The 27878-nt window shown below is 47.3% G+C and overlaps 1 protein-coding gene across 2 annotated transcripts in view; it reads right to left on the bottom strand.

The window, feature by feature from the left end:
• Positions 1-261: 261 nt before the first annotated feature.
• The window catches only part of LOC119400088 (COP9 signalosome complex subunit 1), a 125906-nt gene continuing 98289 nt past the window's right edge, over positions 262-27878 (bottom strand). Inside the window, exons 14-16 of one of the 2 annotated variants that reach the window (XM_049417961.1) lie at positions 18394-18735; positions 1842-2001; positions 262-457 (exon numbers count right to left, since the gene is read on the bottom strand). In XM_049417961.1, coding sequence (XP_049273918.1) covers positions 1891-2001; positions 18394-18735 — 453 coding nt within the window. In that variant the 3' untranslated portion in view covers positions 262-457; positions 1842-1890. Of the gene's footprint in view, positions 458-1841; positions 2002-16961; positions 17195-18281; positions 18736-27878 lie in introns of those variants that run through there. The other variant, XM_037667016.2, reaches the window with a different exon arrangement.

Below are 27878 nucleotides of genomic sequence, written 5' to 3'. Positions count from 1 at the left end.
TTTGTTGTCTACAAATACGCGTGCTCATCGTTGGATAGAGATTGCATAATGGCATTGTTGGTCTTGTAACATCGGATAGCCTGCATCTAAAATAAACAGCGAATATTATCCAAATTAAGCAGTGTAGTGTAGGCTAAGGTATGTTCTCTTGCGGAGGTACGCACATGAGGAGGAAGTCAACGCGAGAACAAGCGCAAGTGAACGAGGCAAGACAGCTGCGATTTTTCAATAAATACCGACTCGTTTTTTATTTATCATCCTAAAGTTCATCGACCAGTGAGAAGCGACGAACAGCCCAATCACTCCAGTTGTTCAACAACGCTCCCTGCTAGTCTGTACATGTCTGCGCCGCGCACCCAAGGACATTTCGTGCAGCCTGACGCCGTCGTCGTGTGTTTGTTTCAGACGAGCGTCCGAGGCCCTCGCGAAGTGGCCAGTCCTGGCTCAGGGTCCGAACCTGCGTGGGGGCAAATGAGAACGTCAGCCTGAACCCTCACACTCCCCCATGCAGCATTAAGCAAAGAATAATTTTGGGGCCGTAGAAATCATCGAAGCGATTTCGTTCGTGATTTTTCCTACTTTCTCGCAAAAGACAGCCGTCATAAGAATGAATTCCCGAAATAGCATGGTTAGCTTCAATTGGTACCTTTTGCATGGTCTTGCGAGCGTTTGTATGTACAGACCTGTACACGTCCTGCGCTCTGATCATTGAATTGTTCTGATTGGCCTGTTCGTCTGTTGTTCTTGCACATGCTTTCTTTCCGTTTTCAATTGTTTCTCGCCTGTCTCACCTGTATTTTCTTTGTGTTATCTTAAATGGCTTTTGTTTGCGGAGGTTCTTAGGTGTCCACAGCTCTCATGGAGTCGTGCCATAAGAAATGCCACTGTAACGTGCCCTGAACTCGTATTCTCAAGGCATTCTTCGACCTGTTCGTTTCGGGCTTCGGTGCTCTAGGTACCTATAATGAGCTAGCATATAATGTAGCCGAAAAAGTCATATTGAGTATTACATGTAGTTGTTAATTGAAGTCTAGTAAATACTACAAAAAAGGGAAGTGAAATAAAGTCGACAAAAAGAAAACCCACAACATTCGCATTATGCTTGCGATGCTCTACAACTCATTTACAGTGGCTGTCGTTCTCCCACCCACACTTTTGGTAATTCCTGTGTACGTCCCCCTGGGAATATTAACCAGCGCCACCATAAGCCATGACGGCGAATGTGAAACATCCTTCTTGCCATATGGCGTCACGTAGCACGTTGTCTTTAGCGAAGTAAAACCTGCTTGACAAATCCTAACGCTCTACCTAAAGACGTCCGGTCTGCCGGGTGGACATCCTAGCTATGAAACAAGCTCTTCTTTCGTTCCTTACGTATCAAGTTCTTTCTGCGTTATCTAAATACTTAGGTGTGTAGGCAAACAAGGCTGACCTGCAGATGCAACGTGACTTAAACGACGACAGTAGACACAGATAGGCACAGACGAGCGTCGACTGTGTCTATCTGTGTCGTAGTTTCTTTCAGTGTCTCCTGTCTTCGTCTAAGTCGCGCTGCATTCGTCCGAGTACGTATCAACTCGCCCAAGTCGAGGTATGACCTGCAAAATTGGCGCTGCCTTAGATACGTGTGTATTCTATGAAACTGTTTTCGTGAAGCCACTCCGGGCAAGATGAGCCCTTGCAGTCAGGATTTCCAGCACACAGGTCGGCGAAGAATCTGTGAATTGCGCACTGCGACTTAAGGCATTATGCGGTCCTTGCTATTGAATTGATCAGCCCCGTTTGCCTTTAGGAGAGTATTCGACAAGTAGGAAGGAAAGTAGGTAAGAGAAGACACTCACTGGTGCATTGATGCCTAGAGGCGGCAACACAGATGCTCACAATCTGGGTTTAGCCGTGGTAGCCGTAGCCATGGCCGTAGCCGTGACCGTAGCCGAGACCGTAGCCGTGTCCGTAACCGTGGCCGACAGCGACGGCAACGGGGGCAGCGGCGACGACGCCGTAGCCGTATCCGCCGTGTCCGTAACCGTATCCGCCATATCCGCCGTGGCCGTAACCGTATCCGCCGTATCCGCGGGCAGAGTAGCTGACGCCGTGGTTAATGTGGCTGCCGTAGGAGGCGCTCCTGTAGTGGCCGAGGGCCTTCACAACGGGGGCGGCGACGGCAACGCCGTGACCGTATCCGTGGCCGCCATAGCCATATCCGAGGCCGTAGCCGTGGCCAAGGCCGTAGCCATAGCCGTGGCCACCGTAGCCGTATCCGCCGAATCCGAACTTGTGGGGGTAAGCGGTGGCGACGGCGACAAAGCCCAGAAGGGCGGCGGCGAACTGAAACAGAAAGCGGAAGGCTTACCACATTGTACTTAATCACACTGGACTCCTCGTTAAATCCCATAAGCGCAAGTAAACTTAATCTCATATCAACACTTTGGCTAAGTCATCCCGTTCCTTCCAAAGACCCGCTTCGTTCCAGAAGCCGACTCTATGTAACGCTTCTGCAATCTAAGATTTGCCCTCGACATCGTCAAGCCGTCGTTACCGTCTAAACTGCACAATCTAATTCGCCTGTACTGCGGCGAGCGTTAGGCAAAGACGCGATGAACTACAATCTAGGTCAAATTTCCACATCTCGTTGCTGGGCACTGTTCTACGACTCAGCTCCTCATAAAACCTCGTCCACAACAGAAACAACCACGGAGGGCGCACTCGAAGAGTTGGACTTACAAGAGCGTTCATGATGAAAACTGGGTGGTTTTTGGCTGTCTCGCTACGGAAACTGTGACTTTCCGTGGGCACGGACACCCGCTTATATAGGGGACCCACAAACAATCACGTGTCCGAGAAAAAAAAATTACCACACCACAAGACAAAAGAGGGGGAGAGATAGAGAGCAAGGCGACAATATAATAGGCAAAGGCGTGGTGTTGGTGTTGGACCTATATGACAGCGGCCGTATCGGTCAGCAATCATGGCTTTCAATCCCGAAGACAGGAGTTACTTGTTTCAGCTCGAACCGACCCCCCCTCCAGGCTCACGAGCTTGTTGTTCATACTTCGCCTTTTGTTTTCCTTACATTTGCCTGGGCTAATTGGTCCACAAGCCACCGCTTTTATTTTTTGTCCCGCTGATGCCGATCGGGCACTTGCGACCGAGAAAACGAGGCATTTTTGGCCCCGCGTGATATTTTGCTCCCCAACTGTGTGTATATGTGTGCTTTGTTCTAAGGAACAAGCGCTGGTCAAGAGAATGCTCCGAGGCGTTTTTGTTTCCTACTGAGAAACACACAGACAACGGCGAAAGGAATGTGCTCGATGAGTGCTCACGGGCATAAGTAGGTAGGTGGCTGGCAGGCAGAAATGTAGTGCCGCGTGCATTGGGACCTTGGGCGTGCCCCGATCTCCGCAGGCTATGACAGACGGCCGGTGCGGGTACCTTTCAGATCTATGGCGCCTTCATGAGGCCGCTACACTCGGGGCGTTCGGAGTAAACAACGGAAGGCTGCTTATTCGTTTCTGACGTCCCGTCTAAAGACTATGGCGGTCAAAAGGGAAGAAAAGCCTTTTGTTTTGTTACGTATGGTTCTTCGTGGAGGGTGTTTCAGATTCATGGACATCGCGGCTCGCTTCGCGAGAGACGCGATCGACCGTGAAAACACGATCATTTATAAGGGTCAGCAATGCGACAATCTCTGCCGCATCCCTACTATAATGTTAAAGGTCCCCTAAGCAGCCTCTAAATATACAAAGATCGAGCGCGTTATTCTCCCCTAGCGATTCTCGTCTTTCGGGAACAATTCGTTACGCCAGCAGCCTATTCGTGTGACGTCATGAGAAAATAAGCTCTCGATTGGTCCATGTACGAGGGATATCAATTGTCGGATTGTCGTCTACCTTACCCGCCGCGGTGGTCCATGGGTTATGGCACTTGGCTGCTGACACGAAGGTCTCGGGTTCGAATGACCGGCCACGGCAGTCGCTTTTCGATGAAGGCAAAATGCTAGAGGCCCGTGTGTTTAGATTTAGGTGCACGTTAAAGAACTCCAGGGGGTCGGAATTTCCGGAGCTCTCCACTACGGCGTCTCTCATGATCATATCGCGGGTTCTGGGACGTTAAACCCCAACAATTGCTATTATATCCTGCGTCTTCGTGGTAAAGTGGTCGTTTCATTAGGTTTGTGCATATCATAATTTGCATGAAATTGCGTGACCGTATGACACATATGAATGAGAGGTTGTCACATAAATAGCGTGATATGCATGTCATGTGTTCCATGGCCATGCATGCTAGTCATGGCGGTCGTTTTGTTGCATTGATCGATATTAGGTTCTAGAATGTTCAAATTTTCGAATACGAATCGGATACGAATCATGCAAAAAACTACCTTCAAATATCGAATCCAACATCAAATACGTCATTAACATCGTCATCAGCCTATCCTATGTCCACTGCAGGACGATGGAATCTCCCAATGATCTCCTACCCAGCCCCTCCTGCACCAGCGCACTCGATTTACCGCCCACGAATTTCTTAATTTCGCGCTCCACCTAACCACGTGTGCATCGTCAAAAAGTTGCAGAACGAGAACAATACCTTTCATACTTACTTTTTAAAACAAAATATCAAAACTGCATCTAATTAGGCTGCAGCACATTGAAGATACGTTCGGTGTGTAGTCCTCAAAACCACCAACAGTGCTTTTGTATTGCTCATCACCCAGGCGCTGCTTTGCCACGAACCGAGAAGGTGCCGCAGCTCCAAGCTCAAGCCACGTTGCAGATGAAGTGATGCCTGCATAATTTTTCGCTCTGCGTCATAACGGGAACAGTCACATAACACGTGTTTTAAGTCTTCCCGAGTGTTACATGTTGTGCACATACGAGAGCTTAACTCTTCTGTGTATATCTGTGTACGTGACTGCACGTGTTATTTGTGTGTAGTACATGTGATCACTGTATACACCATAGTCGACACCCGACACCCGAAGCAGCAAACCAGGCGATGAACCTTGCTAACATCTCTGAGGTAATCATTAAAGAAGTGTTTTCTGTATAAGGTAGTTTTTGTAATACATTCATTACACATTATCATGCAGAAGAATTAACTGCTTGACATGTTCACAAGGCGAGCACTCAAGTACTCCAACAGCACGTCTGAAAGTGAAAAAGACCATTTCCCTTATGCAGTGTGACGCTCGCACATTGACACTTCTTTTTTGAAGCGTCCAAAAGATGTTTAAGTAAATTTTTTTACGTTTATTTCGTGGTATCTGCTTATACAACGCCAAAGTACTACAGAATATGCTTTATGAAAGCCAGACCTCGGGAATAAAGATTAGTGAAAAAGTAACCGTCCCTGTCACCTGGGCGTGCCGGACAGGCTGAAACGGAGCACGAAGGTCATGCGCGATTACCGTAAAGCATAGCCAATTAGCGTGAGAGCTCGATAAGTATGCATTGAACGGAAGTATGCAGTAACCGCGAAGTACAATGTAAATTAAGGGGCACGTGTTAGGGATGTTTTACTTTAAAAATAACAATGCACAGCATTCGTAAGTCGTCACTTGTTCGAATATGCGGATTTGTCCGAATATCCGCCTCTTTAGCCGAATATTCGGCCGTGGAAGAATACTCCGCATCCGAATATTCAGAAAATCCGAATATGCATTATTCAAATCGAATATGCTTCAAATAACAAAAATTATTGTCTCGGACTTGAAACTTCGAATATTCGCACCCGACAACTCGATACATTACCAAAATGTACACGGCAAAGTGTGCATTTAAGAGCAACATGAAAGACGGGTTAAGAAATTATTGACATGGCATGTATGTCATGTAATGAATGGCGAAATGGCATTATGTCACTGCGGTCGCATCTTTGACTCGATATGAATTACATACATTCATAGCCTAAAATGACACGACAAGCACGCCATGAAATGATTGCATGCGTCGAAGCATGTCGACATAGCCGTTTTTTTAACCAAGCCACAAAAAAATGGGCCGTGAATAACATGTTATGCATGACATGAAAATCATGATGTCCACGCAGCATGTATTATGAGCTACAGTGTTTGCACGATTCTAACACGCATTTATTTTAGCTAAATGTAACTATAAAATGTGTGCGCACGTTACAATCGCGCTCAAAAACGAAATTGACTTGAAGTTATTCCTTCAATTTTTAGAATGTAAAATTACCGGCGCGTTAAAATCGGTGACGGGCTAGAATCGCAGAAAAAACCGGTACACGTCAGGATTAGACCTCCTACAGCAATAAGCATTCATGACACAATATGAATACCGTCATGACATCAATGACGTGCATTTCATGACGTCCGCAGAGAGAGAGAGATAAGATTCTTTAATGAAATGCCCGGAGAGGTTAGCCTGGTTTGTCGCCTGGCTTGCTACTCCAGGTGTCGGGTGATTATGGTATATACAATGATCACATATACACCATATACACACAAATAGTACATACGGTCACAAACGCACATATATACACATGACATATATACACATGCATTTTCACGAATGGCGTCATGACATACGTGCACCACAAAAATTTAGGACATGAAATGTGATGGCACTTGAATATACACATGTATGAAATAGCAGAAATGACATGCTATGCCATAACAGTCATGCATCTCAGTCATTCATGCATCACAAGACACGACATGCGCTGCAAACTATAAATGACATCACTCGACACAACATCTTAAGTCATATAAACATGACATGCCATTTTTTAATAAAATATTTGTGGCGCAACTGAAACAAGCAAGAAAACAAGAGAATACAGGATAGGGCGCCTGTCTTCCCTTGTTTTCTCGCTTGTGTCACTTGGGCCACGAATATTTTATTAAGCTATGCACCAACTCGCCCAACGTCACACTCTGCTAATGCCATGCCATGAGATGGCACGGGATGTAGGCATCTAATGACATCCATGTTATGTCATCGCAGTACATGCATTCGATGTGTAAGTCTTGACATGAATGGCATAAATTGCATGATTACGCTTTCGTGCTACCGCAGTGGTCACAACGGTGTCCTTTGACTCTCGTCTTCTCATAAGGTAGCCACACTTTTTTTATATAAAAACATCTCCTGTCAAGCAGAGCGGTGCCGAGATATGGCATGTCAATAGCAGTCTAGTGAAGCCAACAGACAAGAGACAGAGAGAAATGTAATGCGGAAAGGCCGGGGAGTTAACCAGAAAACATATCTGGTTTGCTACCCTGGACTGGAGAAGGGGTAAGGGGAGACAGAAAAGTAAGAAAGAGAGGAATGGGATAGGGATGGAGGCATGAAGCCAAAGAAGATATAGGGGACATTAGTTGTAGCGTTTACGATTAGTGCAGCAATTACGATATAAATGTAAAGAAATTATAGTTGAAGAAAAGACAACTTTCCGCCGGTAGGGACCAAACTTAAAACCTTCGGCAGGTTTGGTTCTTTAGTGTCTTTACATTTATAGCATAATTACTACACTACAGAAAAATGACTACAAATAATGTTCCCTATACTTTTCCTCGCTTCATTGTCTCTTGGTTTCATTACGTTGCGTCTAACAAAGAAAGCGAGCCCTTGATCGGTTCCCCTCCTTTCGTTCATGCCAGGAGCGGGGCGCTTTAGCTTGTCACTCTCGTCAGCGTAAGCACGGAGCGACGACGGGTGACGCCGGGGGATGAAACGCGACAGGAGGTTCGTAAAACGCTGATTGTGGAGTGGTCTCGCTCGCTCGGCGACTCCCGGCACGGTTTAGTTTCGCCGACGAAAAGTACAAGCCGCTCTTGGCAGACTCGTTCGCATAACGTCGACTCCCACAGTCTCTGGCAATAAAGCTGTGTTCTCTCGCAGCAATTGGAGCCAATGTTTCGACCAGCGGGCTTGTCTTCTTCAAGGCTGCAGCTGATGAGGCTCCGGTAATTTTGACCATCTGGTGTCCTTTAACGCGCACTGACATTGCACAGTACACCGGCTTCTAACGCTTCGCCTCCATCGAAATTCGGCCGCCGCGGCAGGGATCGAACCCGCGACTTTCGGATCAGCAGGCGGGAACCGTAACCACAGTACCACAGACGCGGACTCTCTCTACACAGTAATCCATTATGTTGTAAGCGTCGATATACTAACAAAGCAGAAAATTCACGTTTCAAAAGCGTGGAGGTCATGTCCCGTAAACTTTTGTCGCCGGGTGTACATTTCATTCCTAAAAAAAAAAAATAAATAAGTACCCTGCAGTCACGTTCACTCACTCCATGGCGACCACGTTGTACGCTACCACAGGTACAAGGTCGGGGGAGCGATGCCTGCTCGGATTTCGAAAAGTGCGCCGCATGTGAAAAGAAAAAATAAAGAGAACGCCCTTCCCTTGGCACCAATTCAGTCACTATAGAACGGACCACCTGCTATCTGACCTACGCATTAGGCGACACGCGTTGCCCCATTTCTTTGCCTGCATAATTTCAACATAAAACATTTATATATTTAGCTAAGGAGAACATAGCTTATAAATATTTAAATATACGTGCATATATAAAAGCTATTGGTCATTTTTAGCTGTCGCGCTGGCATATACTTCTGAGAATTTCACGTTCACCCAAAGGAACAAAACACCCGGTTGTAAGGGTGGTTATTCCCGGTTATTACGAATCGAACATCCTGTAACCTCAACTTTCTTACTTTGAGAGGATGTAAGAATGGGCTTGGTGCTGGTAAAAAACATGACGAAACTTGCAGCGCACTATGAAGGGCACGGACGAAGAAAGTGAACTTAGGACAATGCGCTGACTTCCAACAGAATGTTTAATGAGCGAAGCTGCTACATATACGTTTGCTTTTTTTACAGCGAAAGCTGTTATGAGATCGTTTCAGCGGCCGTTTTTGGCGCCATAGTTGTCCGCCGCCGACGCCGCTGGTGTCCGTAACCACTATCACTCGAAATAACAAAAAAGCGAAATAAGAAAAAAATTCCATGAAGGAACGAGGTTCGAACCTGGGCCCTCTGCGTGAGAGCCCAGTATTCAACCTCTGAGCCATGCCGGTGCTTGAAACTGCTTTGCAAAAAGGTCCTATACAGGCTTCATGTCAGGAAGGAACCACATTAAAATATGCAATATCGCCTGGTAGAAGAGTAAAATAAGCACAAAGCGTCGCCCAAGGCGAATTCTGTAACCATGCATCACACAATGCGAATTGCGCAACGAGTAGGTTGTTGAATGCTTCCAACCCATTACAAAGGGCTCTGCCATAATTCTTCATCGTCATCAGGCACAGCATCAACAAAGTGCGCATAATGCCTTGCATTCGTTTAGCAGGTACTACGGCTCTCCGTAGAATTACGAAAAATGGCATAGTGCCTGCTTCTCTACTTCTCAAAAATTACAATGATTTATAGCGTAGTGGGTTCCTCGCAAGTGCACTTGTATTGGTTGCCAAGGAAGCCCATAAGCGCATGATCCATTCACTCGGGGTCTCAGTAAAGTTCTTCCCCCCCCCCCCCCCCTCTCTCCCACGTCAACGTATGTTATACAGCATGGCGGGAGTGGGAAATAGCGACCGGGCGTCACCCAATTCAAATTGCATACCTGGTGGGCCGTTTAAATCTTCCAACCCATTACAAAGGGCTGAGCCATAATTCTTCATCGTCATCAGTCGTCGCGTCAACAAAGTCCACATAATGCCTTACAGACGTGTATCTGGTGCCTCGCTTCTCCGCAGAATGACGAATAATGGCTTAGTAGGTGCTTCTTAACTTCACAAAAATTGTGATTTATGTCGTAGTAGGTACCTTGCTGGTTTACTTGTATTAGTAGTCCCAAGAGAGCTTACAACGGGCTCTAGAAACGCCGCTCTTCCAGCTTTCGCTGTGACTGTGCTGCGGTTCCAGCGCATGCCTGGCGTTTTTTTTAAGTGAGGAGCACTTAAAGGGCCCCGGCTGTCGTATGCTGTTGTCCGCTTGGCGTAACGCAGGCAAACCCACGAATAAAAAAAAAGAGAGAGAGGAAGCAAGCGAGAAATAGAAAGAGAGAGAGTGAAAGGAAAAGAAATAGGAAGAAACATAGAAATAAAGAGAGAAAAAAAGACAGAAAAAAACGGAAAAAGAGAAACAGGAACAAAGAGAGGAGGAAACAAATAAAGAGAAAACCGAAGAGAAACAAAGAAGGCTGCCCAGCTCCGCACATCCTTCAGGCTTGGCACCACTTAGTGCGAAACTACCCTAATTTTTCGAACAAAAACACAGTGGCGTGGCTCTGCACGTGACAATGTGAATCATTTCATGTGCTTTATGCATTCTGCTCCCTCCCCTAAGTCTTTTTTTCTTTTTTTGCTTTGTTGGCCCAGCCTGTAGCCTCAGTGGGTGAGGCTACAGGCTGGGCCAACTGGTCCAGCCAAAGTGGCACATTTACGTCGCAATTGATCAACGCATATGTGCCACTTTGGCTCATTAAACAGTCTGTTTGAAGTAAGCGCACCATCCTACCTTCACTTTCTTCGTCCGTGTCTGTCATAATGCGCTACAAGTGTCGCTTTGTTCCTTACTTTTAATCGCCGAGCAGTTTGAGGGACCATTCTGTCGTCGTCTTACGTTTCGCTATTAAACTGCTCAGCGCAAAAATTTTACACGGTACACATACAAACGACGAGGACAAGCGCATTTGTATACAACGACGAGGACAAGCGTCGTTTGTATGTGTACCGTGTAAAATTTTAGCGCTGAGCAGTTTAATAATGGAATACCAACTAGCCCAATCCCACACTTTACAATTCGCGTTGGCTTTACGCAGGTCCCACGTTTGATACACAGTAAGCAGAGCAGGCAGCACGTTTGGAACGCCAGCGCGCGCTTGCCCGTGAACGCCAGCGTCGCCGAAGGGCTTATTCGTCTGTCCGAGCCAGCGAAGAGACAGCGAAACGCCAACGTCCGGAGTCAGACACAAATCTACGGAAGACAGGAGCGAGCGGATGCCATTTCGCAAAAAGAAGAATGTTGGCGTAGTGGTCACTTCGCAAATGTGCTTGCAATAGGCATTGTAGGGTAGTTTCAAACGGGCAATGTTGCGCCCACAGACGTTCCTTTCCTTACGGCGCGGTTGAAGTGTCCACCGGCAAGCGAAGCCAAACTAGCGATAGACAAGACGATGCGAATGGGGCCCGATTATGCTATTGCATTGTACTCTTGAAGGCGAAGCTCAAGCGTCCTAAGTTTATTTTATCACAATGTTTCGGTCTCTAGGGCTGACATAGTCGCAAACGCAACACACTTGGCAAACAGTTCAGGTGTGAGCGCGAGAGCGGTTCGTATTCGTGCGCTGAGGTCCGCAGCGCATGCGTGCACGCCGCGCGCATCATTCCACTAGTTGCCGCGAAGGCAGCGCCGCTTCTAAGAGTCAACACCTTTTAATTCATAATAAGCATAATTAAGCGGGGATGCGTGACAATATAGAGAGTGTAACTTTAAGCACGAATTTCTGAGCGCCGAAACAGTAGCGGACTACGTACAGCAATCCGAAAGACTCCTTCGGGCAGTCGGGCTGCCGACGCGACGTGCCGGTTTTCGTGACTTTCAAACGTCGTTTAAAAATATCAGTTATATTAAAAACGCGAAAATAATGCTCGATTCTGTCACTATAATTCACTCTTTCCACTTCCACCAGTGTACTGACATGTTCTGGCCAGTTGGCAGTCCTTATAATGCTACGCCTAATATTTTAAACGCGTACAGCTTTTTTTTTTTTTCGCTACGTCCCAGCAGTTTGCATCGACCACTTGATTGTCCGACCAATGGGGTGTGTAACTACGTACGACGTTTCTTCTTTTGCAGATGACAAGTAACGACAGCGAGACGACGTGACGTGTGGTCACGTGACGTCAGGCCGCGTTTGTGCGGTTTTTTTCCCACATCCACCTCCATTTACCACTATGTTGTACGTGTGTGTAAATGTAAATCAATAAATCAAATTAAATAAAGTCAACGACTAATCCTGTCAAGCATGACAAGGATAGATCCACGTATAGAAACGTCGACCAGCCTGTCCGTGGTAACTCAATCCGGTTCATTAGTGAATCCGGCTCATTTATGTCATTAATCGATTCATGTGGTGAAGTGGCGGCGGCCGGCTTCGTCAAGCTAAGTAAAAGCTGTACGCCTCACGCATAGAGCCGCGGTATTCCTGCCCTTCACCACTGTAACAAAAACGTGACTGCTGGTTTCTGCTGAAAGCCTAAGTAATTTCTATTTGGCTGATAAAAATATCATGAAGCATGCTAGATGATGGATGAATGGATGGATGGATGGATGGATGGATGGATGGATGGATGGATGGATGGATGGATGGATGGATGGATGGATGGATGGATGGATGAATGGATGAAGAAAATTTATTTTGGTCCCTCAGAACACACCCTATAGCATGTTGCGGGCCGCTCACACGTCGGAACAGAAAGACCAAGTCTCTCTGCTGCGTCGCGGGCCCGTTGGACTGCCCACAGCTGTTCTTCGAGTCCGGAGCTGGTAATAGCAGCTTCCCATTTTGACGGCGTGATGACTTCGCCGTCGCGTAACGCGGGGCACCGCTAGAGCGTATGTTCTCGATTCGCGATATCCGCGCATAATGAACACGCATTAGTTAACTGTATTTCTGGATAAATCCTGCGCAATAGCGCGGGGTTAGTGTACGTGTACGCCCCGACCTAAAGTAGCCTGAGTGTCAGAGCCTGCTAGATGATGATGACAAACTTTATGCAAAAACGCGCAGAGCCCTTGTGGATTGGCCCGAAGGGGCTTTGCTGATGGTCGGGGCCCCTGGTCCAGAGCTCCCCTGGCTCTTGAAAACCTCACTGCCCTCTGGACCAGCCAGATCTGATCGTCGAGAGCCGAGCTGGACAGGAGTGCCTCCCATTGCTCGCTCGCGGTGTTCATGTTGTGGTGTTCTAGGTCGTGTAGCGTGCCCTTCCACGTAATGTGGTACATGGTTGGTGTGGCCCCGCGCCATGGACATTCGTCCCTGTAGGCTGTGCGGGGCCTGCAATATAATGTGCGTAGGCGTACTAGAAAATAAATGTTCTTCGCGTCTGCCTAAAAGTACATCGTTTGGCTCAGCACTGCTGTCAAATCTCTGTCGAAATTTGCCGGGACGTTCACATTTGAGTCGCAAAACCAGGGACACAAACGTATGCATATATGGTAATTAAGGTCAACTACAGCGCTTGTAGGTGCTCATCGTTAACGAAATTGAGAAAGCAATGTTTATCATGGGGAGAGCTTGCAGCTCTCGCGTAGCAGAGTATATTGGGCTCTAAATCGTCGAATATAATTTTTTTTAAGGCGATGGCCTTAGATGCCTTGTCAAACGCGAATACTGACCGCCGGCGTCCCGCGGCGTCGGGGACAACACGAGTGATGCAAAAAATCACCATCACGTGATGACATCACATATTGCCAAAATTTGTGATGTCATCATGACGTCACGAAACGGCACATGATGACGTCATCAGCTGACATCGTAGCTTGGCCAAAACCAAGCCGATCACGGAGGCAATGCAAAACCAGGTGAGGTGAAGAAAGCTTTCGGAGGGTAGCGGGGCAGGATCAGTACATCGACTGAGAAGAAAAAGAAGATGGCGTACGCCTTCGAGTCGTTTTAGGTGGATGAATAAGGCACCCCGTGTGTTGTCTCTTGAGATCTTCCTTCGACAACGCGGGCAAATAAGCAGACGCTGGAACCGATTGTTTAAGAGAGCAAGTTCGTTTACGAGCACACGCATTCTTAGGAAAACGTGCGAAGAAGTGACCGAACTTATCAGCCGCTATCTCTGGCTTCTCGGGAGAAGATTCGAATAGATCAGTGGGTGTCATCTTTCGTAAGAACGCGGCCCCAGAATCAGGGACAGCCTACCCCTCTCGCATAGTCGAGTGCGTAAAAAACTCTGAATCCTTCACCTTTTGTTCCAAACAGCTTGTTATTATCTATTAGGGTCTGCCCAGGAGGTCTTACAAAAAAAACATGGCTGATCCCTCCGTCATAGGAATCGGTATAACACGAAAGTGAAACGTGTCTTCACAGAAGTAGTGCTTATGATATATGAGAGCTTGTACAATGTCTATTCGTGTTTGGCAGCTATAGCACCGTTTGACGTGGATGCACCCATGTTGACATCATGTCTCTATCGCGACGACTAACGCCCATGATCATGATTAAACCATCGTGGTAGCTGACGGTGTGAACATATATTTGGACACAGCGAATCGTGAATCGCGCGTAAGGATGATATCAACAAGTTCATAATCAACATTGGTACCCGGTATGCACTTCTTCAAAGCGTCGTCTATTAAGGAGAGAAACGGCACGGTGTGCGCTTTCTAGTAATGGGTAGCCGACGCCTGTGCTCATGCATACATAACACACACTGCACTTCAGCAACGCGGGAGGTAGAGGTTCGTAGCCTGAGCCGCAAACGCGTGCGTCCCGCTGGCCTCTGTCTCGCATGCGCTGCTCTCGCTTCACCAAGGCACGACATTCGCCCGTCGAAATCGCGTCCTTTCTGCAACGCATATTGCAGCAGTTTTGTTAGTCGGTGCTCTCGCAATTGAAGCAGTCGGCGGCAGAGAAATCCCGTTCGTGCACGTGGAAGCTGCACTACTCCGATGAGCCGACGCACGCTAACACGAATCCAAAGGCAAAGAACGTAACTGCGTCAAGGGTGCCTCGGCGACGCCAGCGTGGCCAGTCTACCTCTCTGGTATCGAGACGCTTTAACCATGACCTCCGATATCACGTGCAATCTCGGAGTAAGCGCTAGTAAGTGTCGATCGTGAAGCATTACTTCTTTTCACCTCTCACAGACGGCGGCACCGCCCCGCTCCGCCCGCCGCGAAAGAGAAGGTGTGAAAGATATAACGCGCGTTCGCGCCATGCCCAGCATCTCCGGAGTTGGCTTAGTCGGTAGAGCGTCGGGCGCTTGCCGTCGCGGCCGCAACGTCGTGGGTTCGATTCCCAGCGGGGTATCTTTTTCTTGGTTTTTTTTCTTTCTCACCCGTTGGCGTCCATTTTATCAACGTCATATCCGTGACGGATGTACTTGGTGGACCCCGGCATAAAACACTTTCGTGTTAAAACATTACACCATCTCCCGCTAAAGAGAAGAATGTGTGGATGCGAAGCAGCGGGGAGATGGTTAGCATGAGCGGGAGATGGTGTAATTTTTTTTTCTGTATTCGGCTCCTGCAAAGTCGCAAGATCATGTGCGTCTGCCTCTCTGCAGTCCATGTCATTGGTAACAGAAGCGGCCATCGGCCGCTCGTGCCAACGTTTGCTCGTGCCACGTCAAGACGCCGGAGGCGTCGCTGCTGCCTACTCGTCGCAGGAGAGAATGAGGCGCGCGAGAGTGAGGGAGCGTAGGAGAGGAGAGAGAGGGGGAGATGACGCGCATGCGCGGGCGCATCACGTGCGGGGAGAGGCTGCACCGCGGCTGCAGCACGGGAGAGGAGAGAGAAGGCGACCGAACACTTGCGTAAAGGAGGAGAGTGAGAGAGAGGGTTTGCGCATGCGCAGTAAGGGTGGTCACACCGCACACCACCACCGGATTGAACTCCGCCATAAGCTGCTTCGCATCTAAAATACTGGAGTGGAAGCTCTGGCAATGCGTTAACGGCAAAAGCGAAGCCAGCGCTTGAGCACCCTTTATGTCGGAAACATGCTGTTTTTGGGTTGTGTCCGCTTAGAGATAAAGCTGTTCCGCACTGTTGGTGCAGAGCCTAGGTTAATTCTAAAATAACAGATCGTTGTTCCCGAGGAAACTAACGCATCCAGATTATTCACAACTTAATCTCCAATAAAATTTTACCAAGACTTTGAGGTTTTTTTGGGCAAACCAGTAACACCAAGACACACATTAAGCAGTACCGATACGTAAAAAATTTGCTGTAATAAACTTTTAGGGCGTGGGAGGAAAACGCTCCGTTTTCCAGCGCAGACATTTTATCATGCCCTACCATAATGGCGGCTGCGGCCGGCTTGTTAGGATGAGTACGGCTTCACTCTTGAGGCATAATTTCCACTCCAGCCATTCTTTCTAAAGCTCCTTTTGGTCAGCCACGGCCGGGCTAGTGGGGAGACGCGCGTGTCTATTTATTAAGGCGAAAGCCTTACATGCCTCATCAAACGCGAAAATTGACCATCGGCGTGCAGCGGCGTCGGGGACAACACGAGTGATGCAAAAGATCATCATTACGTGATGACGTCATCGTGAAGTCACAGATCGCCAAAATTTGTGACGTCATTATGCTGTCATGACGTCGTTGTGACGCAACGTCACATGATGACATCATCACATGACATCTTGGCTTGGTCATAGGTAGGCCGAGCACGGAGGCTGTGCAAAACCACGTTGGGTGCAGAAAGCTTTTGGAGGATGGCGGGGCAGGACCAATACATCGATTGAGAAGAAAAAGAAGATGGCTTTCGCCTTCGAGCCGTCTCAGGTGAATGCGTAAGAGACCCTGTAACTTTTTTCTAGGGAGGGAAGCGCAGGCCGTGCATGTCCGCGCATCGAGTCTCCTCCCTAGCCCGGCCGTGGGATTGCTTGCTGCTCTCCCACAGCAGAGTACGTAGTGCTTTAAGCCGTCTACATTATTTTTTAAACACGTACAATCGAAATAACAAAGTAGCATCAGGATCATACACTAGTTCGTTGTGTCTGATATTGGTTGTAACAGTACAGATCACATCGGCAAACACTCATGAGTCGACTCACTCAGACTTAGATCGAGCCGTTAGTCTGAGTCTGAGTAAATCCGGGTGAACCCCTCCCCCCCCCCCCCCCCCGACAGAGCAGAAACAATTCCTGGCAAGCCCTTGCCCCCCTCCTCTCTCTAGGCACATAAGACGAAAGAACAGAACGAGAACTTACACGAAACCAGGCGTAAGTCAATGAGGCAGAGAGGTGCAATTTTTCAATAGGTGTCTAGTTATTTTATTATATTCCTAAAACTCACTGACTAGTGAGAAGCGACGAACAGTCCAATCACTCCATTTCATCGACGCTTCGTGCTAGTCGGCACAGTCCGTGTCGCACACCCGATGACACTTCGTACGGCCTGGCGGAATCGTCGTGTTTTCAGACGAGCTCTTTGAGGCCCTCGCTATGCATCCAGTCTTGGCTCAGGGTTGAAGAGTCCAAACCTGCGTGATGGTATAAGAGAACGTCAGCCTAAACCTGTGTCCTCCCACTCCCATATGTACCATTAAGCAAAAGAATCATGTTAGTGTCGTTGCGAGCATCGACACACTTCCGTTTGTGACTTTTATTTTAGAGCGCTGAAAAATCCTTAGAACGCGGGGTGTCGTCAACGTTTCGATGAGCTGTCTTACCTTCTTCAAGGCTCCAATTGTCGCAGCCTTGAAGAGGACAGGTCCCCTGGTCGAAACGTTGGCGACACCCCGCGGTCCAAGGATTTATCATCTCTTCGAGACTCCATCTTCCCCTGAACTCCAGCTTATTTTACAGCGAAGTTGTATACGGCTACGGGAAACAACCATTCGTCGTTCCTATGTGCGCTAAAACACTCGGCGCGTATGCGCCAGAGAAATTGGGCAATCGCCACTACTCCCCACTGGTCCAATGAAGAAGGAAACACACGGTCGGCATATACCAATTAATGAACGAAAGAAGGAGACTTTTATTCCGAGGGGCTCGTTTATACGCTAGACACAACCAAATTAATCGAATAGACAATTAGGCCATGGAACGCTTAGATGACCTTAATTGTCGTGTTTAAGTGTAGAGCACTAATTGTGACATAAATTGAAACGAATTGAAGTGAACGAAAAATCTGTGGTGGGATCAATGATCCCACCACAGTTAAAGACAACAATTAACGTCCTCTATGCTTTCCCTAATTTTCTAATTGTCTATTCGAATTATTCGGTTGTGTCTAACACCAATTAACATATAGGAGTAACCAATAATTGAAAAATACTTTTATATACCGTCGGGATTAATCCAGTGACAAACACCGGGGTACAAACTGGCACTGCTAAAGCACTCTATAATGTTGGCACTGCAAAACATCTGGCCAATTAACCTGTGAGCTTTTGAGAAAGTATTCAACGGGAGTACACGGGCTTCATCATTTCCGCTTCCATCGAAAATGTGGCCGCCGCGGCCAGGATTGGATACCGCGACCTTCGGGTCAGCAGTCGAGCACCATAACCACTAGACCACCATGGCGGGTTATAAAGGAAAGTAGGTAACACGTGGAATACTCACTGGTGTACTGATGCCCCGAGGCGGCAACACGGGTGCTCACAGTCTGCGCTTAGTAGTGGCCGTAGCCGTGGCCGAAACCGTGGCCGTAACCGAGACCGTAGCCGTGGCCGAGACCATAGCCGTGGCCGTAACCATGGCCGACGGCGACGGCAACGGGGGCAGCGGCGACGACGCCGTGACCGTATCCACCATGGCCGTAGCCGTATCCGCCGTATCCGCGGGCGGCGTAGGTGAGGCCGTGGTTAACATGGCTGCCGTAGGCGGCGGTCCTGTAGTTGGCGACCTTCACAACGGGGGCAGCGACGGCGTAGCCATGGCCGTAGCCGTGGCCGTAGCCATGGCCAAGGCCGTAGCCGTAGCCGTGTCCGTAGCCGCCGTATCCGCCGAATCCGCCGGCGAACTTGTGGGGATAAGCAGTGGCGACGGCAACAAAGCCCAGAAGGGCGACGACGAGCTAAGAGAGAAAGGGGAAAAGGGACGCTATACCGAAATGAACTTAATCACACTAGTATCCAACAGAGTATAGAACGCGATAGAGTAATCGGGCCCCATCCGCATCGCCTTCTCAATCGCTAGCCTAACTTCGCTTCTCGATGGACACCGTGCCGCAAGAAAAGGAACGTCTCTGCGCGTAACACAGGCCCTTTTAAACTATCCTAGAATGCCTGCTGCAAGTACAGTTGCGAAGTGCCCACTACGCCATGATTCTTCCTTTTTGCGAACTGGCGAAGTAACAACTATACGCTTCCGTAAGACAACACGCGTGCACCTGCGCAGCTGGAAACGTTGTTGATGCTGTTGCCGACGATTAATCATGCCTGAGCCCTTTGTAATGGGTGGGCCTTTAAACCACCCACTAGCTGCGCAATTCCCATGTTTTGACGCCCGGTGCGATTCCACGCTTTCGCCACGAAATATTACATGCATTAAGGAGACTTCTTGCACTACATGACATTAGTATAGGTTTTTTTTTTTTTTCGAAACAGCTTCAAGCACTGGCTTGGCTTTGTGGTGGAGCACCTGCTTCCCACGCACAAGGCCTGTGTTCCATGCCCACTCGAACCGAATATATATATTATTTATTTATTTGACTCCATCTCAATTCTTCGTTCACTGACAAAGCGCTCACAACGAACGACGCTGCTGCCGACACTGGAATTTCTGCGAAACGAGCTCTTTAAAGCTGTCGCGTTAATAACTCTGAGAAGCGCAAATAGATTCGATCTCATGCGTGAAGCTTTGTCTAATCCATCATCACCCTTCCGAATTCCCGCTTCCTTCCAGGAGCTGGCTCTATAGAAAGCTACTACAACCTAAGACTGACATTCCACATCATCAGGCCGTTGTTATCGTCTAAAACTGCACAATCCAATTCGCTTGTACTGATAATAATAATAACTCTTGGGGTTTTACGTCCCAAAACCGCGATATGATTATGAGGGACGCCGTAGTGGAGGGCTCCCGAAATTTTGACCGTCTGGTGTTCTTTAACGTGCACTGACATCGCACGGTACACGGGCCTCTAGCATTTCGCCTCCATCGAAATGCGACCGCTGCGACCGGAATCGAACCCGCGACCTTCGGGTCAGCAGCCGAGCACCGTAACCGCTACGCCACCGCGGCGGACTCGCTTGTACTGAAGCGAGCGTTCAGTAAAAACACGATTAACCGACACCTATATAAACTTTCCACAACTCGTTCCTTGGCAATCATCTACGACTCGATCCTCAATACGTCGTCCTCAAGAGCTCAAGAGGGCACCACGGGGCCTACGTTCGAAGCACCATACTTACAAGAGAGTTCATGGTGAAGATTTGAGGTTTTGGCTGTCTCGGTACGGAAACTGACTTTCTGTCGGCACGGGCACCTGCTTATATAGCAGAGCATATCCTGTGTACAAGGCAAAGAAAAATCAATACAAAACAGGTCTACAAGACAAAGGAGAGAGAGAGAGAGTACGACACTAATATAATAGGCAGAGGCGTGGTGGAGCTGTTGCGGACTTATATGACAGCGGCGTATCGGTCAGCAATCAGGGCTTTTGATCCCAGCGACAGGTGATACTTGTGTCGGCTCGCAGCTTCCCCCTTTCCCTTCGACGTTTTTCTTGCGAGGGCGACTGAAACAAACAAACAAACAAACAAACAAACAAACAAAAAAGCGAGGCATTTGTGGGCACGCGCGATATTTTCGCCGAACTGATGTGTGATGCGTGAGTGTGTGTGTGTGTGGCCCCAGGAACAAACGCCGGTCAAGGTAATGCTCCGAGCCATTTCCCTATTGAGAAACACACACATAACTGCACAATGAATCCTGCTTTAGAGCTCACGCAGTATCTTTTTCAGATATATATATATATATATATATATATATATATATATATATATATATATATATATATACAGAAGCCGATAAGTACCCACGAGCGAACGCTTCAGCCTCGTGACAATTAAACGAAAGTGGATAAAGACACAGCTGCTGCAAGAATGCGAGGCAGAAGCCCGGAGGGGCATAATTAGCATTTTTAGTTCGAAGGGTGCGGTGGGGAGGCGACTCCTTTCGTGTATATTCGTGCATGCGTTTGTATGTATACGTGTACATATCTACATAAAAACTGAAAAACATTCCCGACCTGTGAGGATGGAAGCGAATGAAGCTGTGAATATGGTGGGTATGGTATAGTGAAAATTGTTTATGGTGATGGTCGTTATCGACCATATTGAGTGAATAAACTTTGAACTTCGAGCTTTATTTTCCAACGCAATAAAGTTAGGGGTTCCCCCGGGCAAAAAGCTGTCAAAAACAGCTTGAATGGACCTGAAGGACCGTACAGGCAGCAGCGAAATAAATAGTCACAGAAAAAAAAAGCGACACGACTTATCTAACTCGGTAATTCAAATAGCGGAACTGCTATACAAAGCAAGACAATTTTTTTCTCTCTTTGTCCTTTTCTTGCTCTCTTTTTTTTGTAACATCTCTTCTATCATCTTTTATCCCCCTTACCCCTTCCCCCAGCACAGGGTAGCCAGCCGTCTAAGAGCTGGCTAACTTCCCCGTCTTTCCGCTTGTTTGTTCCTTCCTTGCTTCCTTACAGCAAAATGCACATTACAGCAAAATGCATATTTCAGTAAAATTCACCCATATATAGCAAAGTGTGCATTCAGGAAATGTAGACGACTTCTCGCGTGTATATATATATATATATATATATATATATATATATATGGAGAGAGAGAGCAATGCAAAAGTGATTGTGCAGGGATATATATGAGCTTGTGTTGTAACGGCTCTACACTCATTTGATAGAAAAAGTCTTATTTGTGCTTCGAATTTATGGAATGGGATATCGACGTTGATTTTGAAGATACCCGATTTATTAGGGCGGGTATTTGATAAGTGAGGGCTGACCTTCCATAATTTGTACAGGTTCGCGGTGTTGGTATCTGCTTATTGCGTAGGGGATAACGTCCTGATGTTGCATGTGCTATGTGCCATAAACAGGTTGTGTTTATGTACGTTCAGGAGGAGTTTATAGTCACATAATGTACTCGCTTTAGGCAAATCATACCTAAAAAACAAAGAATTAGTTGGAAAGTCTTTTGGTTAACCAAAATGATTCTCAAATAGCCTGGGCACTTTTTCTTGCATTGACTCCAGTTTTTTGCAATTCGTAGCCGATGTGGTGCCCTAAACTAGTGTGAAATATAATAAACGGGAGCAGAATTGCGCGTAATAAATTGCCTTCTTTAGGTCTAAACGAATTAGATCCGACAATCAGAAAACTAAACCAACTGCTGTGCTTAGTTCTGAGGTGAGTTTTTTAATGTGTGTATTCCACGACATATTTTCTTCAAACCGTACACCTTGCGCAAGTCTTGCGCATTCTAAAGCGGTGTCCTGAAACGTTAACGTAAGTTCAATGTCACAAGGTTTGTTCGTGGGCTTAAATAGGCCGTAATTGGATTTCTTTATGTTTAAGGCTAACTTATTTGCATGAAGCCAACTATCGAGCTGAATAAGATAGTTATTCATGATTTTCTTAATGTGAATAATTGTATGCGCAAAAAAAAGATATTAGTTTCATAGGCGTATACATTACCAAGTTTGGGGAGTTAGGAATATCAAATAGGTCGTTTACATTTAATATAAATAACAAGGGCCCCAGAATCGACCCCTGTAGCACTCCTTGTTTTATCGTAGTAGTAGGGGAGATAACATTACCAATTTTGACACACTGATTTATGCAAGAAAGATAACTCTTTTAAATGTCCAAGGCGACACCGCAAATACCACAATAATTAGGTTTCAGTAGCAAAATGTCATGCTTAACACAATCAAACGCTTTCCTTAGATCAATGAAAAGACCTGCACTGTAAAGTTTGTTTTCAATGCCATAGAGTATTTTATCTTTAACATGTAATAAAGGTAGCTCAGTGGTTTTAATTTTCTGGAAAACTAGTGCGCGTCATTTATTATGTGTTGCTTATTTGTGAAATTAACGAGACGCGTGTAATGATATCTTGACATACTTTGATGTCACGGGAGGCACCGAAATTGGCCTGTAATTACATCAACAACGCTCCCTTGTATACTGGGCATATGCGAGCAAGCCTAAGACCTGAGGGGAAGATTCTAGTTTCAAGCATTCTATTAATAATATGTGTTAATGGCAAAGATATAAAAGACGCAACATAGTTAATAGGTAGGGCATATAACTCATTCTTTCCTGCCGAACCACTGTTTCTAATTTCACCCAATAATTTTTCCACCTCTTCTGGGCTTGTCGGAAGTAAACTAATTGAGTGTATCAAGCTTTCGGCTTTATGCGTAGATACATGAAAAGTTTCGGAACTGGCGTTTCTTCGAAAATCGCCCACATTCGTAAATTATTCATTCATTTCTGCGAGTGCTTCCACTTCCGCTTTACCACTGGCAAAAGCTGCAATGCTAATAGGATGTTTCACTTTCGAGTTGTTAGACAAATTATTAATTTCATTCCAAAGCTTTCTGGGTTCATTAAGTATTCTAGCAAAAAAAAGGCTTGATAGTAGCAGGACTTAGCTTTTTTCAAATCGTCATTTAACTTATTACGGTACTTTTTGTATGCGCTAGGCAAAGCAGCGTCACGTGTCTGTACAAATGCATGACGCATTCTGTTTTTTATGTTTTATTCTTTTGTACAAACATCGACTAGTACAGAGTTTGCGCATCCTTTTTTCCCTCCTGCGGGATGGAACAAGAGGGAAGCATCTGTCAAAGATAACCTCTAGTAGAAGTTAAAAATTTCGACTATATGATCCGGCCGACTCTTGGCTGACCCCCCTGAGTGGGTAAGTGCCAATCATCCCAGGAACACCATCATCAATCTTCCAGTGTGAGTGTGAGCCAATTATGTAGGTCATCATCATCGTCATCATCAGCAGCAGCAGCATCATCCTTACAGTCGTCTTAGGCGAATGAATATAAGAGAGCATGTGAATTTTTTCCCTCATTGTGCGTTATAGATGCGACGGACACCGGCGGCAGCAGCGGACAACGTCGCCACGAAAATCGGCTGTGGTGGCGAGCTCATAGCCGCTTACGCCGTAAAAGACATGGGGTGAAAGTTCGTGTCCCGCGACCCTTACTTTCTTTTTTATCCGCCTTTCTACGCGCACTCCGTTGGCAGCCTCGGCATAATGCTTCCTCGTTCCAGAAAACATTAACGTGCAGCGCCTGTAGCCACAGGCAAACTGGCAGAGACCGTGAAAGAGTGGAGGAACAGGCTTGGGTAAAAAAAACGGGGGGGGACAATAATTGGGTGGGAGAGAGTGAGGGGGTGGACACACATTTCTAATCGGCGGCAACAACAGTGGAAGCTATAAGGCTTTCCTATTTAGGAAGGCCAAAACCTTCTCCCATCTGGCGGGCGCGACCACTCCCTTCATTCTTTTGACCGCGCAGCGCCCCGAGCAAGGTCGGATTGGGACCTTCGTTGCATATCACACACAGTGCCCCACAGGTGGGGCACGTATAAGCGTCCAAGCACAGCTACGGGCGCCCGCCGGTGTCCTTCTTTCCACCGCGCCCGTTTATACCACTGCTACGCTCGGAACGCGCGTTTCAGTCGAAACGCAGTCACGTAGTTGGACGCAGTCGGACGTCGTGATATTAGAGTGTCTTAGCGTGTCCAGCACCAATCTACAGCCTAACATATTTACTGCACATAGGCAAAAATGCTTGACCTGTCGAGCCTTCCTTACAGATAGGAAAGACCGTTGTGCCTAGTGAAGCTTAAGAGCTTGTTTCTGGGATAGTTCGAGAATACTTGACGACGAACATCTCGATTTTGGCGATAAAAAAGACGAATGAAGCGCTTGTCCCGTCGTCTCTCAGGTGTTGGTCTTTCTTAGCGCTAAAATCAAGATGTAGTTAACTGTAAAACGCCCCTTCGTAGACAGGAAAGGCTGCTAAGCCATCACTCCTCCGGAAATGTGTTTCGTGTGCATAGGAAAGTCTACTAGCTTAGCTTACTAAGCCTTCCTTGAACATGGGAAAGCCTACTGCGCCTTCAGTCCTCCTGAAATGTGTTTTCTGTGCATACTAGTCTACTAGTTTAGCCTACTGATCATTCCTTTGCAAATGGAAAAGGCTATCGCGCGTTCATCCCTCCAGAAGCATATTTCTTGTGCACAGGAAAGGCAACCGAGCCTATTGTAGCATTCTTCGTTCATAGTAAAGGCTACTGAGCCTTCAGTTTTGCTTCAGTATTTGCTACCTAATACCAAGCAGCCCCGTACCGAATTGAGCATCTGCTTCTTTTTCATTCGCTATGAGATACAGGTGTCTCCACGCGTAAAAACTTAAATCAGAGGTGAATCAAACACAATTAGGCAGCCAATATTTCAAAGCGCGCAGCGTTCGTATCTATAGCGGAGCCCGTACGGTCGTCAACGGTTGGGCGGGTACGTGGGAAAAGCGAGCACGCACACTCTGCGTACACTAGGTCACCTAAGGAGGCCCTCTCGCTGTTTTACGAGACCGGCCTGCAGCAGCCTATACACCGCCAGGCGAACGTAGAAGAGATTAACGAAAAAGAAAGAAAGAAAAACGAAAAGGAGTTCGATATGCGCCGAGAAAACTGTATCACCGACCTCCCAACCGCGGCATGAATATGCCCCCAAAAAGAACGCAGCGATCCAGCATGAATGCCATTAGCCGTTGCACAGCCGCATTCTACTGTATCGTCGATCTGGCTCTTGCTCGATAACGGTCGCGAAGCCCACACCCTGCGCATGCGTCACGGTATACGGTCACGGTATACGCAGGTATGCACGTACGACGACAGCAGCGAAAGCAGCGACGCCCACAACTTTGGAATTCTCGTTACGACATTTACTATCGAGACTCACGGGGTGTGTGTGCTCTCCAAGCTTAGAAGCGCGAGTTGCATCAACTAATGAAAACGCGTCTAGATGACGACGATGATGATCTTTATTAAGGCGAAAGCCTTAGACGCCTCATCAAACGCGAAAAGTGACCGTAGGCAGTGGCGTCAACAACGAGTGATGCAAAAAATCATCGTGCGGTGACGCAACCCTATATACGTCATAACAACGTCACAGTTCGCCAAAGAATGTGACGTCATCATAGCGTCACATGACGCGACGACACATTCTTTCTCGACGTTGCGTCGTGTGACGTCATCATGACATCACATGATGGGACGTTTTTTCTTTCTATCTAACGCATTGTGCAATGCTGTTTCCTAACTTTTTCCTTCCTCCATGCTGGGAATTGGACCTTACCCACGTGCGCTTACTAGCGCAATACTTCAGTTGCTACAGGCAAACAACGACGGCCGCGCGTTCATACCCAGGCAACAACGAATTGTGGCAACGTGAACAGACAAGTCACCTCGCTGAAAGATCAAATTGCCATATCAGACACGGCTGACCGCAGACAAGCCCACGATCGAGAGTGTATCAATTACAGGAGAACGGTGCGTACAAGTACGCACCTGACCGCTGCACCCTCGATGGCCGTATTTAACTACACATTCGCCAGTGCCGGGTTTTTTCGCGTACAACGCCGCCGCCGCCGAAATCTGTAACTCGTAACAAAGAGCTTCGCTTGTAAAGTAAAGCACTGAAATCATATGCGACAGAGCTTGAAAACTTGCGTGACACGAAGGCCGACCGCTATTTATCGTCAAGCGCACTGCACTCAGTGGGCGTGGTCCACCATTCCGTGGCACGTTGAACAGCCAAGCACCCTCGTTAACATTTTAGCTCCACCCTTGTTATCACGTAGACAAGCGAAAACTGCAGTAACGGGCGCGCTTACACACCGCACCGTAACTACACCACTTGCAAACGAGCGAGGCGAACTTGAAAGCTGCGCACTCACAGTATACGCGAATGTCAAAACACCTTCACGCTCACTGTTGCATGTGCGATTAGGACGTTTTAGGTTTTGCAAGCCGCCGGGAGGACCCGCACACAGACACGTGTACACAATAAATCTCGGGAGCCTTTGCGCTATCTGGAAAATGGGGGCAAGCGAAGCTTGGTGTGGGCGCGCCTGATGTTCGACTCTCCTTTCTTCCTTTCTTTCTTTCTTTCTTTCACACTCGCCACACTCGCCAGTGCCCGGTTTTTCGCGTACGACGCCGCCACCGCAATGTGTGAGTTATATAACAAGCTTCGCATGAAAACAATGCCTACGCATTTTAATAACTTCTGGGCAGCTTGCGCTAGTGTTGCAAGGGTTCAGTAACAGCGGAGGTTGTGGCCGACCTAGATTATTAGCAATGCCTTAATTAGATTGTGTTAATTCGCACTGCCTTAATTGTAAAGGTCTTAATTAGCATGTTCTTAATTATCATTGTCCTGATTATCATGATCTTAATTAGCAAGGTCTTCCCTCTCTCCCTGTCTATTTCTATTTCATTCTATTTTCCTTCTTTCTCTTTCGTTTATCTATTCTGTGCGAATCTAGTTTTCTTCAAAAGGTACACGTATTCAACAAACGCCTACATTGCACATACATCGTGTGAACCTCAATGTGTGGGCTGGACACAGGGCTTGTTGATAATCCGCCAAATTACTAGGACGACAAGGACCACCTCTCATCGCAACGTGGCGATGGTCAGGCGAGATGAGTGTGGACGCTATCCTCCCATCATTTCTTTTAGGTGTGAAAAAAAAGTCACAGTTTCGCCGCAAGGGCTAAGCAATGAATGCGATAGCAAGAAATGGGAATGTCACACAAAGAACGACAAGCAGCTCGAAACTTGCAGTGCGCCGCTGAATCAGAAAGAAGGACGCTCGAAAAGAACGCACAGGTATACACAGGACAAGCGCGAACTAAAAATTGTTACAATTGTTGCAGCTTTGTGTTTGAGCAGCGCGCTGCAAGTGTCGACTACGCAGAACTTGACGTTCTCAGATATTTCTTTTTCTATTAAACTGCGGCGCGTGGAGAGACCCCTCTGCGTCTCCTACCACGCGGTGGCGTCTGACGCAAGGTGTGCCCCGCATCTTTTTAAATGCGAAGCATTTCTTAGCGAACTTCTGCGACTTTGAGCGTATCTATCTATCTAGCCGCCTACGACTT

The sequence above is a fragment of the Rhipicephalus sanguineus genome, chromosome 7 (assembly GCF_013339695.2).
Source record: "Rhipicephalus sanguineus isolate Rsan-2018 chromosome 7, BIME_Rsan_1.4, whole genome shotgun sequence".
NCBI classification, from domain to species: Eukaryota; Metazoa; Arthropoda; class Arachnida; order Ixodida; family Ixodidae; genus Rhipicephalus; species Rhipicephalus sanguineus.
Note: the sequence above shows the minus strand (reverse complement) of the source record. Positions and strands in the feature narration are given on the sequence as shown.